This window comes from Thamnophis elegans, chromosome 15 (assembly GCF_009769535.1).
Source record: "Thamnophis elegans isolate rThaEle1 chromosome 15, rThaEle1.pri, whole genome shotgun sequence".
NCBI classification, from domain to species: domain Eukaryota; kingdom Metazoa; phylum Chordata; class Lepidosauria; order Squamata; family Colubridae; genus Thamnophis; species Thamnophis elegans.
In genome coordinates this window covers 16,071,196-16,085,997 of record NC_045555.1, presented here as the reverse complement: position 1 = coordinate 16,085,997, position 14,802 = coordinate 16,071,196, and the positions used below count along the sequence as shown (strand labels likewise).

At 45.6% G+C, this 14,802-nt stretch overlaps 1 protein-coding gene across 5 annotated transcripts in view; it reads right to left on the bottom strand.

The window, feature by feature from the left end:
• Nucleotides 1-14,802, bottom strand: part of ZMIZ1 (zinc finger MIZ-type containing 1) — a 430,799-nt gene that overhangs the window by 21,017 nt on the left and 394,980 nt on the right. For all 5 annotated transcript variants that reach the window (XM_032231512.1, XM_032231507.1, XM_032231509.1 and 2 more), the window contains 6 exons: nucleotides 13,524-13,734; nucleotides 11,302-11,407; nucleotides 10,979-11,139; nucleotides 6,929-6,996; nucleotides 5,120-5,188; nucleotides 2,979-3,226 (listed from right to left, as the gene is read on the bottom strand). In XM_032231512.1, the coding sequence (XP_032087403.1) occupies nucleotides 2,979-3,226; nucleotides 5,120-5,188; nucleotides 6,929-6,996; nucleotides 10,979-11,139; nucleotides 11,302-11,407; nucleotides 13,524-13,734 (863 nt within the window). The remainder of the gene's footprint in view (nucleotides 1-2,978; nucleotides 3,227-5,119; nucleotides 5,189-6,928; nucleotides 6,997-10,978; nucleotides 11,140-11,301; nucleotides 11,408-13,523; nucleotides 13,735-14,802) is intronic.

Here is a 14,802-nt window from a genome sequence, read left to right as displayed (position 1 = left end):
AAACTGAGTATCTCAGAAGAAGCATCAAAGTAAATTGAATTCAGTGTTCAACAGCCAACCTGAAGTCCACATAACTCACAAATCCTTAGTGTGGTTTGTTTGCCTCCAGTTTAGCACTGTATTTTATTCAATGAACCTTTGGTTCAGGGGTGGGATTGAAAAAAATTAGCAACCATTTCTCTGCCCGGTTGCTGGGTGGACGTGGCCATGGTGGGTGTGGCTTACTTGGCCTCCTGCACCATGGGGGGGGGGGGGCGTTTTTGCCAGGGAGGCTTTCTTCGAGTCTCCAGGAGGGCAAAAACAGCCTCCCTGGGCTCCAGATGCTGGAAATGGGCCTGTCTCCAAACTTCTGGAACTTCCATGAGGCCCATTTATTGCCCTCCCAGAGTCTCCACCCAGGCTCTACCATTATCTAGCATCCAAAATGGGCTGTGTTGAGACTCCTGGGAGGGGCAGGGCAGGCTGGGCCAGCCAGTCCTTTCAACTACCGGTTTGGCAAACTAGATGTAAAAATAGTCCAAACCAGCCCAAACTGGCTGAATCCTTCATCGGTTGAACAAGCTTGGTCTTAGACCCATGTCTATATTTTGGATTAAGACAAGGAAGGAAGAGAGCTGATTGCTCCTCAACTTCAATTGTGTTCATTTGGAAGAGAGGACAGTTAGGGCTTGGGACTTGAAAGAATAGCGGGGGAGGGCACTGGTGAAACTTCTTTGGGAAGTGGAGAGATAGTCAAGAAGCTCTTTGCTCAGGCATTTCTTTCAGGGTCTTTGCAATGGAGAATTGTAAGCTAGCAACCTGAAATTAAGATGTCACTGGGAAAGACAGCTGGAAAATCAGTTTTAAACGGCTGACCTGCTCTTGAGCATTGTGACTGAATTTGCTAACACAGTTCTTGACAGATTAACACAGCATCTGCTTACTCATTCACAAAATGATTGATGCCCAAATCTGTGGGTTTCCCTAAAACCCTGATAAAAGCTGGCCTGTTTCGTTAAAGGGTTTCCTCTCTAAATAACCTTTTTCGCCAGCTGTTACCTTGTCTGGAATTGGAAGTTAGTTAAAAAAGAATTTGGCATGATTAATTATATACTATGACAGGAGGCCGCCAAAAAATTCCAGGGAAAGTTGTACGGGTTGATGAATTGGAGGGACGAACAAAATGGCAAGACAATTACTTGGACAAGAAATGGGGGGAAATATTTATAGCTTGGGTGGTAGATGTTGTTAGTTTGTTGTTTAATTTCTGATCGTTTCATCACCAGGTAACATTTTCAGTGGAACTGCGATTGAAGTATCTAATTTGAGTTCCCTTCTGCTTTTATAGGTCTTATGTCAGGGATGTCAAACTCAATTTCATTGAGTGGCGCATCAGGGCTGTGTTTGACCTGGAGGGGAGGGTGTGTGTGCTTGGGGTGAGTGTGGCAAGGGTGGGCATGGCCAGCTCGACGTCACTCATCAAGGCTCCGTTTTAGGCCACAATGGCCTCCTGCAGCCTTCTGTGTCAGACTATGTTCATAGACTGGAAAAGACATGGCAACAGGTCAGCCAATGAGGGCTGTTTGGAAACTGAAACAGTATTTGCTGTGTAAGTAACAAGGAGACAGTAAGGAGCCTGGGTGTGGCTTAGTTTAATTTCTGCACTAAGCTCTGAGTCTGTGCTGAGCTCTCTACTAGTCTGCTGCTCTGAACTGGAACTGAAACTGTTCTCTCTTCTGCTTGTGTTTTGCTTGTATTTACTACCAGATTGGAAAACCTGCTTTCGGTATTGCATATTTACTTCGTGTGTTATATTATATAAAAAGAGAAGTTAATGAATCCTGCTGAATCAGTTACCTGTGTGTGCTTTCTGGATGTGATTGCTGCAACTAATTCTGACACTCTGCCAGCAAAAACAGAGCTTGGGGATCCCGTTTGTTGACTCCCCATGCTTCGTTTTTGCTGTCAGAGGGCTGCAGGAGGCTGTCATGGTTGAAAATGGAGTTCAGGCGGGCTGAGCACAGCCCTCCCAAGGTCCGTTTTTGCTGGCAGAGGCCCTGTGGGATGGTCCTTTCCTGTTTCCAGAGTGGCCCCAGGTGCCAGATCTGGCCCATGGGCCTTGGGTTTGATACCCTGCCTTATGTGGTCAGATGGTCACTTTACTGACTGATCACGACCAGATGATCCTCACGTGGCATGACCAGTCAGTCACATGACTAACTGACCACATAAGACCTATAAGACTTCCGCTGCTGATGTTACCTAGCCCAGTGACAAAAGGTTAGGAAGCTAAACAAGCAGCTCAGAGGACAAACCACCACCAGTGACTAGGATATTCCAGGAGTTGAGGTCAACTCAGAAGAGACTTCATTTCATTTACTGTAGAATTTCCATGAAAAATAAATCATGGTTCGTCATTCCCAGCTCTATATTTTTAAGCTCTGCATAACCTCACACAAAAACATGCTAATTGCAAAGTAAGTGTTGTGGCCTGCCAGCGGCCTGCAGAGCTGAGGAGGTTGGGGAGGAACATGGGCCAGTCCTGGAGTCTGGGGAAGGCTCTGATGAGGGCTCTGCATCAGAGGCAGAGAGAGGGCCAGGGCCGACTGACAGTTATCAGCTGCCTTCAGAGTTGGAGATCAGTGGGGCAGAAGAACAGCTGGAGCCTGTTCCTGATGTGTGCACGTGCAGAGCTGCCAGGAGAAAGGAACAGTTAAAGAACAAGGACCGACTCAGCAGTAAAGGCACATGTGGATGGTGAATGGCCCCTCCCAAAAGGAATAAAGAGGAGCAAAAGAAGAGTGGAGTTTTCAGGAGACAAATTCACCCTCAGTCAATTGCAAAAGGCAGCCTGACTCAGAGCAGCTTACATCCTGTGATGATAACACCACCAAACATCCACATCTGCCAATCCCAGACCCTTTGGAAGGATTCAACCATCAGAATCTCAAAATACGTCCAAGCAGACATCGGTTGCACGCATCAAATGGGAAATTCACCTTGGCTACTGTATTCATTGGAGCTGGTTCCTCCGGGAGGCGGTGGGATTGATGGGTAGGGAGATGGACCTGGACCCAGGGCAGCAATCATCTCCATCACATTAGGCATGATCATCTGGCTGGGACTCATGGTTTTGAACCTTTTGGAAGGAATGCCATCTGGATCATCCTTGATGTGAATGTCTGACTTGATTGGGACAGGTCTCCAGCTACACGTTGGATCAATTGTGACTTCTTCAAACTCAGAGCTGTGAAAACACAACACAATACTGAGAGCTCTCAACGCAACATATACATTTTAGATGTTGCTAATGTCATTGTCATATTAAAGTTAACAAGTTCAATATGTATCCAGTTATTGTTCAGTGGCTAAGTCGTGTCTGACTCTTCACGATTCCATGGACCACAGCACACCAAGCCCCCTGTTCTCCACTGTCTCCCAGAATCTTTACAAATCCTTGTTCATTGCGCCAATCATGCTATCTAACCCTCTTATCCTTTGGCCGTCCCTTTTCCCTTTCCCCTTCCATCTTTCCCAACATCAGGGTCTTTTCCAAGTAGTTCTCATTTGGTGGCCAAACTATTTGAGCTTCAGCTTCAGCATCTATCCTTCCAAAGAAGCGTTGACTTCCTTTAAGGATTGACTGATTTGATTTTCTTGCAGTCCAAGGGACTCTCAGGAGTCTTCCCCAACACCACAATTTGAAAGCATCAATTCTTTGGCACTCAGCCTTCCTCATGATCCAACATATCCACTACAAAAATCCAAATTAAACATTCCCACAAATGGACTAGACTGGCTTTTTTGAACATGTCCAAAAAAAGTATTGTGGTCCACTGGCGTCCTGCGGAGCTGGCAGCAGAGTTGGACAGTGAAGAGGTTGGGGAGGAACATGGGGCAGTCCTGGGGGCTGAGGAAAGCTCAGATTCACAATATTCACAATTTAGGAAAGCTCTTTAAGGACCAAAAATTCACATGAGGAGGACATCATGTTCTGAAATGATCAGATTTTACTGACCTAAGATTCTATGTTGAAACAAACTCTAGAAAATGTCTTTCAAGAATTAGAGCAGGCTATTGTGGCCTGCCAGTGGCCAGCAGAGCTGGCTGCAGATTCGGACAGTGAGGAGATTGGGGAGGAACATGGGCCAGTCCTGGAGTTTGGGGAAGGCTCTGATGAGGGCTCTGCGTCAGAGGCAGAGATGGGGCCAGGGCCATCTCATAGTTATCAGCTGCCTTCAGAATCAGGTCAGTGGGGCAGAAGAACAGCTAGCACCTGTTCTCAGTATGCGCATGCGCAGAGCTGCCAGGAGAAGGGAACAGCTAAGGAACAAGGGTCGACTTGGGAGTAAGGCCACAGGTGGACAATGAATGGCCCCTCCCATAAGGAATAAAAGAGGAGAGAAGGGGGAGGGGAGTTTGCAGGAGACAATTAGTTCATTCCTGCATTCTTGCCAAATATTGTGGCATCTGAAAGATATCGGCCTGGCCACTCTCCAAGCTTGATGAAGGTCGGTAACTATGAACTATCTTGAAAGACTGTGGGAGAGGAAAGACTTTCCTTGGGTGGAATTCACTGTAAATTAAATAAAAGGGGTTTATCGGGACGAGGATTTGGCTTTGTGCTGCTGGGGAAGCCTAGGTCAGAACACAGGTAGGAGATCATGGATGGATGATTCCTGTTTTTGATTCTTGATTTGAACTGTCTTTTCCTATATCTCCCCCTCCCTTCCTCTTTTCTCTCTCTCTCTTTTTGTAGGCAGGTGACACAATTTGACAGGAAAGAAAGAAAAAGCTTTCTAATATAGGGTGATACGATTAAAAGCTGGAAATAAAGGGAATATCAATGTATTACATTTCTATTTGGTGAAATGAAAGTAACGAGGAGAAATCGGTGGAATAATTGAATAATGATAGACTGTAGCCAAATGTAGATGTGTATTGTTATGGGAAATTTACAAGTTGATTGAATGTATAATAATGTTTAATTTGGCTAGTTGTGTTTGTACTGGAATGTATGGCGCCCAGGGGCCACACTGCTCACACATTGATTTGATATTTTTATAAAAAATATAAAAAGTCTTTTTAAAAAAAAAAAATAACATAGACGACTGAACATAACGTTAAAAGATACACTTACTTTTGTATAGCGTTCAAAATGCCCCACATGTATTGATCCACCTCTAGGCCCTCCAGCAGAGCTGTTTTACTGGAAGAGAAAAACAGGGCACACAATTACATACTTGCATTACATTGGCCATATGAGATACGTCTCTGAAGAGATATAAGCAAAGTAGCAAAGCACTTCTATGCGTCTGCCAAGGAAATAAGGAGGATCTCATTACTTGGGCTTGTCCAAGCAAACACTAACAATTGAGCTGACTTGGAAGAATCATTTCGAGGAGCATAGCTTATGGAGAACATAGGACAGAGAATCACAGGGCTGGAAGGGACCTCAAAAGTCTTCTAGTCCAACTCCCCTGCTCAAGGCAGGAGTCCTCATACACGTGATGGCGTACCTATGGCAGGTGTGCCCAAAGTGGCACTCGGAGCCATGTCGCTTGGCACTTGCGGCATTGCGCATTCTTCTTCTGGGTTTCTGGTATGCATGCATGTGCGATGATCAGCTGGCCTTCATGCGTGCACCCGTGCCGGAAACTGGATGAGCCGGTCTTCCGTTTTTCGACCTGAGAAGCTGATCATTGCGTACACATGCATGTCAGTAACCGGAAGACTAGCAGGTGTGCCAGAAACTGGAGGTTCATTTTCTGGTGCACGCATGCGCCCTGGGCAGCTCCTCTTCCAGGTTGCGGTCACAATGAGCATACTCATGCGCAGGCAAAGCATGCACACTCTCTTTTTGGCATTCAGTGCTGAAAAGATTTGCCATCACTGCCTTCAGGTCAAATCCCCTCTTCCTTGTGACTGTCTGTTTTTGAAAACCTCCAGTGATGGAGGGCTCCCAGGAGACAAGCTTTCCCACTGGTTAATTGTTCTCCTGTCAGGAAATGTCTCCTTAGTTCTAGGTTGAATCTCTCTCTTTGATTATCACCCACCCATCATTACGTCTTGTCATGCCCTCACTGCTTTGGAGAATAAATCAATCCCCTGTTCCTTGTGACAGCCCCTCCAATATTGGAAGACAGTTATCATGTCCCGCTTAATCCTTCTCTTTAATAAGCCAAACATACTGTATTTTTGGACTATAAGACGCACTGGAGTATAAGACCAAAATTTTGAAGAGGTTAATTTTTTTTAAAAAGGGTTTTGCCCTCCCCAGCCTCTAGGAGCACTCTGCAGGATTCCCAAACCCTCTGCACACCCTATTTTTTGTGAAAAATAGAGCATGCAGAGAATTTGGGAGGCCTAAAAAGTGCTCCTGAGGGCTGGGGAGGGCAAAAGCGCAATGCGTGGCGGGTTTGGGAGGCAAGAAATGGGCCATTTTTTTTTGCAAAAACAGGGTGTGCAGAGGGTTTGGGGGGGCTGAGGTCTTGGGAGGGCAAAAACACTCCCGTTTTGTGAGAAATGGGCCTGTTTTCACTCGTTTTTGCCCTCCCCAGCCCCAGGAACACTCAACAGGCCTCCCAAACCCTCTTGCACATCCATTTTTGTGAAAAAAGGGATGTACGGGGAGAGGTTTCAGGAGGCCAAAAATGCTGTATTCAGTGTATAAGACGCACCCAGTTTTTCACCCCCTTTTTGGGGAGGAAAAGGTGCATCTTATACACCGAAAAATACGGTATCTAGTTCCCTCAATCATATGATTTAGCCTGCAGATCCTTTATCATCTTTATCATCATAAAAAAAGAGGTCTACAGCAAAACTATTGCATTTAAAAAAAAAATACCGTTAGGTTAACTATGTTACATCTCTGGTGCAAAATGGAAGACTAATTTTGCATTGGTCTGGTTTTTGTTATATTAGCATAGATTTTGATATTACCACTCACTTGCATACGGGGCATCTCCAGGTGCCTCGTTCACAGTTCAGCTGCAGGTAGGATTCCAGATCAAAACACTGCAGAAGAAAAAACAGGAAAATCTTAATTAAACGATGGTGCGGCTTGCAAAGAACACTGAAGATGTCGCTGCAAAGAACACCCTCCCAATGGGTACGGATAAAGAAGAGAAGCTGTTTCATCAGATGCATGCCAGGAAGAAAAAAACCCCATTGGGCTGTGCTTCAAAGCATGACACAAAAGTTAGTTTTAATCACTGAAAACACTAGGACAGCAGTCCCCAAGCTTTCTGGCTTTGCAGACTGGTTGCGGAGGGGAATAGTTCCATGTGCGCAGCAGGCATGCATGAGCTCTCCTGCTGCTTGTGTACAGACCAGTTCTGAATGGGCCGCGTCCCACAGCCAGGCCGTGGCTCGCGGGTGGGGGACCCCTGCGTTAGGATACAAAGTCGTCGAGAAGAAAGCTGTTGTTTCAAGCACATATCTGTTGAAAACACGTGCTAAGATTTGGGATGGGAACCATTGCGAGGTGGCGCAGTGGTTAGAGTGCAGTACTGCAGGCTACTTCAGCTGACTGCTGGCTGCAGTTTGGCAGTTCGATTCTCACCGGCTCAAGGTTGACTCAGCCTTCCATCCTTCCGAGGTGGGTAAAATGAGGACCCAGATTGTTTGGGGCAATAGGTTGACCCTGTAAACCGCTTCATAGGGCTGTAAAAGCAAGTCTAAGTGCTATTGCTATTGCAATGATGGGTAGAGAAGACTTCCATCTAGGTTGAGGGAATTAGAACTCAAATACACACTTCTTAAATGGTAAGAAAAAGTCAGAAATTCAGATGGAGCACACAGACCAGGAAATAGGAGAGAAGGGGATAAAAGAGGGCACAAATGAAGAACAAGGAAATAATATTGAAGAAAAAGGAACTGAAAATAAAAAAAAAACAGTTAGATGATTCACTGGGATTCACAGTGACACAAAAAGGGTAGACAGGGGGGAATGTCCCCCCAAAAAGAAACAATCAAACAAACAGCAAAGAAGGAGATAGTGGGAAGAGACTAGGAAAAACCCTGGGGAAAACTACTAGAACAATAAAATTAAATGTGAGAAAAAGGATTCTGAAGAAAAGATACAACAATTATAAAAATAAGAAAAAGAAGTTAGGAGAATGGGAGAAAAGAACAAAATTAATAAGAAGTGGAATCTTTGAAACGCCAAGAGAAAATGGTTAGAGGAGGAGGAAGGGAAAGAAGGGATATATTAATAAATTAAATGGAATTGTATTAACATTGTTAATGTCGTGTAGTCAATTAAAAGTGAATTATAGTAACATTGTTAATTGTGGATAATTAATTAAGTTAAATGTTCTCTATGTAAAAATTGAACTTGAGTATGTATGTTGCTTACAGTAAAATAGACTAACAGATGAAATGTGAAATGATAATTTGGTTGAACCATGAAGGGGCGATTAGTGATATTGTTTATGTACAAAGAAGAAAATAAGTTTAAGATAAAAAAAATATTGAAAGAGAATAATATGGCTGAAATTGGAAACAGAACTATGATGCAAAATGGATCTGTAGGTAATAGGATGTAAAAGAAAAGTCCCAGATAACACTTTGTTTACAAAATATGTTAAAATTAGTAAAAATAAAAAATTAAAACCTTGAAAAAAAAACACTCAAATACACACAAGGAATACTGGCAAATTTTCTTGGGTGGCAATGGGGAGAATACTCCACGTTAAGTGCATGTGGAACTCTTAACAGTATCAAAAGCATCAAATAGTCCCATAGGAACTCATGGAGGTTGAAAGTCAAGGAACCAGAAAGAAAATTCATTTACTTCTGAGAGAAGCTGGGTTTAAAATTAACTAAAAGGCAGGCAAAGCTCGGTACAGTTTTAAAGAAGTTTTTGGGGGTGGTCATGTGAATGTATCAAGATACAATGCATTAGTTTTCCCAAGGTTTCAGCATCAGATTAATTAGCATTTTTGCAGTAGAACGGCAAGCAGACTCCCCTGGGGGTGGGGAATCAAGAGAGAAATCAGCCTGGAATCCTTACATCCTCACAAGCGATCCACGGCCAGCCCCCTTTGAATTCCATTAATTCTTATCTAGTGCCAATTTAGTCCTGACTGTTAGTTGACCAGATTCTTGTGCACAGGGATGAGCAATATATCAGCTTAATGGGAACTTAATGAGTGATCCTGATTCTTCCTGCCTGCAATGTCTCCCTTGAATGACTCCTTGGAGGCTGGCTCGAGGGTGAAGGAGCTCATTCCTGAGAGTTAATTATTGACCCTGCACCAGAGGTGGGTTCTGGCAGAGACTACTGCCGGTTTGTTCAGGGACGTGCTGCATGTGCGCTTGATGCATGCATGCACAGTACAACTAAAATTGCTCTGTGCATGTGCAGAAGCAAAAAAACAAGATGGCGGTACCTACAGCACCGGCGGGAGAACCGGTTCAGGGGCGTGGCAGGCCTGGGTTGCTGCCGGTTCCAGCGACTCAGACCAGCAAGCTACTACTGGTTCGGCTGAACCAATCTGAACTGGTAGGAACCCACCACTGCCCCGCACTGCCAGCAAAAAGGGCCAGTGAAGAGAAGGTGGAGGAGCTGCCTTCTGTGGTGGATCTCAGAGCACGCAGGGCAGAGAAATGGAGGTCTGCCAGATTGCTAGGGGAGAAGGCCCGGCGCTTCTTGATGGGCTGCACCAGGAGGCTCTTTAGCATGGCGGACAGAGGGAGGCATTGCTGGGAATGACATGTGTGGGTCGTAGCCATAGGTTTGTTCATGTTTCCTACTTGACGTTTGAGACCTTGTTAACTTTAAACTCAACTTCTCCCAGAAGTAAATGAGCTAACGTGGATGGACTTTCAATTTTTGCCTGGGGGGGGGGGGGGGCTTTGCGTTCTTTTATTGGATTTACTTGTTTGAGCAGCTTGCTATTTGTTTTATGGCCTAATTGGCCATTGCCTGGGGGATTGATCTGGGCTTGCTTATGGCTGGCTTCATTTGGGACAGTTCTGTTCTGACCCAGCCTTAGCAAAAGCAAGAAACAGATTCCTTGTCATAAAAAACCCTCTTTATTTACTTCTTGTGAATTCATTGCATTCACCCACCGAAAAGTCCATGCAATAGTCTTTAAAAGGGTTAACTGCAGTAACAGACCTTATCAGTTCCTTGAGCTAACTGCCAGGCCGTGAGCTCCCAGCCAAAAGGCTGCAAATTAAGTTCTGGCAAGCAGTCTTTGTGGCATGAAACACAATGAGCAAAATCTTCAGAAATATGTATGGTTGTCTCCTACGACAACCACTCTCCTTTCCTTCTATTTATTCCCCAGTCAGGGAGAGGCCATTCAATGTCCATGGGTGCCTTGCTTCCTGAGTTGACTCCTTGTCCTCTGTTGTTCTCCTCTCCTAACAGCTCTGCACATACACGCATCTGGAACAGGTCCCAGCTCTTCCTCCTCACTAATATTAACTTCCAAAGGCATCTGCCTCTCCGGTGGCTGGGAAATGTTGGAAAGCCTAAGTCTGTCTCTGCATCCGACACAAAGCATCCATCTGAGCAGTGGTGGGTTCCAAATATTTTTACTACCAGTTCGGGCCTGCTCCCACGTGCACTTGCACGCAATGCTTCTGTACATGCCTCCCGCCGCTGTTACTACTGGTTCAGTTGAACCGGGCCGAACCGGGAGCAACCCACCACTGCATCAGAGCCGTTCCCAGACTCCAGAACTGGCCCAAGTTCCTCCTCAACCTTCTCATCATCCGAGTCTGCTGCCAACTCCACTGGCAGTTGGCAGCCTACAACGTTCAAAAGCCGGGTTGAAGAGAACTGCTGGAGAACACCAATAAAACTCTCCATAAACCACACTGATGTGTATGTGTAAGTGAGTGGGGCAGCATAGCACCTGACAATTTTAGCATTAGTACTATTGGTAGTTAATAATTAGATGGGTGGCTGTACGCATTTGTTAAACAAATAGATACCAAGTTGTACCATCTTCACTGCATGAATGAGACAGGAAGAGGCTCTCACCTGTACATGCTTGCAATCGTGACCTCTTGCTGGAAGTTGGATCCGCCGGAATGTGATGGGACATTTGAGAGAGACTTTGATGGCCGTCTGCTCCACACCATCTTCTCCGTTGAGAGGAGCGTTGCCCGAAGAGGCGGCCACGCTGCTAAAATTCCTCTTGACTGTTGCAAAAAAAATAAAAAACAAAGGCGGGGGAGCGATAATAGAATTCATACTTAGGACTGTTTTAACAGCACGACACTTGGCTTGACAGAAACTGTCCCAAGACTGAATGGAGTTCATCGTCTGCCTTCCAGGCCCATTGATACACAAGTTCTACTCACTTTTGGTGATACAATGTTCAGCCGGAAGCAGGCGCTTCTTTAATAAGCCCTGAAGAACAGAACGGACTGAAGGCCGGTGTACTAACTGCAGAACAAACAAATGGGACTGGGGGAAAGGGAAAAATATATAAATAGTGGTTTATAGAGGATCCATGCAGAGGTGGGCTTTACATAATTTAACAACTAGTGCACAGCTGAAAATGTGAGTGTGAGCCTTCTACGTTTGCGCACGGCTTCAAACACATGGCAATTTCATGAGCACGGCTTTCAGTACACTTTCTTGGGCAGCCGCGGTGAGTAGAGCGGGCGAGGCATGGAAATCAGCTGTGTGGGCAGGAAGAGCGAGCCCGAGAGTGAGATACATAGGATGGGATAGCACTGGGGTGGGTGGATGGGTCCAGCCGGTGGTGGGAACTACCGGTATGGGCGATCTGGTCCGAACAGGCAACAGCCCAGCTGTGGATCTGTGGCCACTCAATCCGAGCATCTGATGTGGATGTATTTGGAAAGAGGTCAGAGGGAGAAGTTAGTTGAGAGTGTTTCATCTCACTGGGGTTCGCGCTCCAAATCTCTCCTTTAGGATGCCAGCCCATTTCGGGAGAAATTTGGAGTGGGATGAGTCTTTACAGGAGGGTCTCCAGAGGAAGAGCTCCAACTTCTTGGAATGTTTTTTCCCCCTAATGGACATGTTGTCATGGCCCATCTGGGTCTCACTGAGGTAGTTGTGCCTTCAAGGACTCCAAGCACCTCAGTGAAGATGCTGGTTAGTCCTTCTCAGTTAGACCAAAACCAGGAAATCAACCGCAAAATAAGATATTGGGGAGCACTCAGAAACTTTCTTTAGTTCCAGGCTGAGTAACATTTTGTCAACTCGAGTCCAGACTTCATCATCATCTTTAGTCTTTGAGGTCCCACAAGGGATGTCCAATGTCCCCCAAAATCCTTTTTTTTTTTGCCTTTGGGGACAACGACTGGTATTTAGTGTCTAGGAAGGCAGCTCTACTACCCAGTCTTTACTACCCCTTCCCAACTTCTCTCATCTGAGTTGGATTTGATTCAGTGAGGTCCAAAGGGATGACAGATTGTATCACAACGTTGTGTCTCTCATCTAATAATCTCCTTTCCCCTTCCCTTCTCTCTTCCCCTTCCCCTTCCTTTCTTTCTCTTCCTTTCCCTTCCCTTCCCCTTCCCCATCCCAACCCAGTGAATGCCATTGGTTTGATTTATCCACACATTGGTTAACTTTCTATTTTTTCTAAAGCAGGGAGGTGCCATTGGGTAGTTTTTTTGGTTTTTTTATGGTTTTCCTGAGGTATCCATGGAACAAGGAATCTATTGACTGAATAAAATCCTTTCCCTCTGACAAATGGATTTTTCAGTTAAGATATTGTATGTTCCTAATCAAGAAGGTCAGAGGTGATATTCAGCTGGTTTGGACCCGTTCACCCAAACTGATAGTGGAAAATACGAGTGGGCCTGCCCACTTGCCCTGGCTCTATGCCGCCCTTAGGCAGGTTTTCAAACTAAAGCACATGCGCACATGCTCACATTTGTGAACCAGAAGGGAAAGTGAGTGAATACCACCCCAGAAGAAAGTGATGATTCTATTTGTCATTGATTTCTATAAGAATTTTTCTTTTTTAACTTTTCACTCTAGGCTCCAGATCAACCTTTCTCCTGAATATTTAGCTGATATTGGCTGGCACAGCCAACAGGTCAATGAGGTAGAAATGAAACTTAAAAATCATTACAAGCTGTGAAACACTGGTGAAGAATACTAGGGATATGAAGTCTTGGTAGGACATTTCCTTAGGTAAAGGTAAAGGTTCCCCCTGCATATATGGGCTAGTTGTTCCTGACTCTAGGAGACGATGCTCATCTCCGTTTCAAAGCCGAAGAGCCAGTGTTGTCTGAAGACGTCTCCGTGGTCATGTGGCCGGCATGACTAAATGCCGAAGGTGCACGGAACGCTGTTACCTTCCCACCAAAGGTGGTTCCTATTTTTCTACTTGCACTTTTTACATGCTTTTGAACTGCTAGGTTGGCAGAAGCTGGGACAAGTAACGGGAGCTCACTCCATTATGTGGCACTAGGGATTCCATCAGCTGAACTGCCGACCTTTCTGATTGACAAGCTCAGTGTTAGCCACTGAGCCACCCTTTCCTTCATCTAAAGCTAATTCCAAACAGCCAAACCACAGAAAGAACAGATTAGGTACTTACACAACAGCATGCTGTGACAGTGATTTGAATTGTATTTCTTCCTGGCTGGCAAACGTGCTTGAGGTGCAGAGGTTTATGCGATGTCTTATTGTCGCCCCGTTCAATGGTGAGTGGAGTTGCGTTGACACTGACCTGGACCGACGCTGGCCAGTTAGTGTTCATTTGCCTGTCTTCATGGTGATAACACTTGAATTGTAACTCCAAGTCTGATCTGTCAGAGAAGGCAGAGGTTTGCATTGCTATTAGCACCTGTTCATTACATATGTATGGCAGAATAACAAGAGTTGGAAGGGATCTTGGAGGTCTTCTAGTCCAACCCACGGCTCAAGCAGGAGTGTTGAACTCGATTTCATTGGGGGCCGCATCAGGGTTGTGTTTGACCTCGGGGGGCCCGGTTGGGCATGGCCAGCTCGACGTCACTCGATGCACTTTTGGCATTCTGAAGGCTCTACCAGTGAAAACAGGCTCCCAAGCTGTGTTTTCGGCTGCAACGGCCACATGCGATCCTCCTGAGCTCCATTTTCACTGGCAGAGGCACTGCGGGCCAGATCTAAGCACCCTGCGGGCCGGATCCAGGTCCTGGGCCTTGATTTTGACACCCCTGCCCTATGCCATTTCTGACAAGTGGTTTGTTCTGACCTAGGCTTCCTGACAAAGCATAAATCACAATCTTACTGTCGAAAACCCTCTTTTATTTAGACATGATTTACAAACAGTCAGTGAAGATTCCAACAGATGTCTGTCACAGTCTTTCAGGGTAATGCTGATAAGCACCCACCTTTATCTCCCTTGAAACGCTGCCAGAGATCTAATTGCCAATTAGTTTTGCAACGTCAAATGGGGCACCGAGTCAAATGGAGCATTTCAGAGTTTGAACCAACCAGAATGAACTAATTGATTCCTGCAAAGGCTCACGTCCAGTTCGCTCCTCTTTTATGTCTTATGGGAGGGGCCAACCATTTTCAAGCCTTACTCCTGAGTCGCCCCTTTTGTCTTCACTGTTCTTGCCTTCTGGCAGCTTTGTGCATTCGCACACTTGGAACAGGTCACACTGTTCTTCTGCCTCGCTGATGTCAGACTCTGGAGGCAGCACATAACTACCAGATGGCCTTGGCCCCTTCTCTGCCTTTGATGCAGAGCATTCATCAGAGCCTTCCCCAGACTCCAGGACTGGCCCATGTTCCTCCCCAACCAACTCACTGTCCGACTCTGCTGCCAACTTTGCAAGCCATCGGCAGACCAAAACATGGCTGTCCAGTCTCTTCTTAAAAACCTCCAG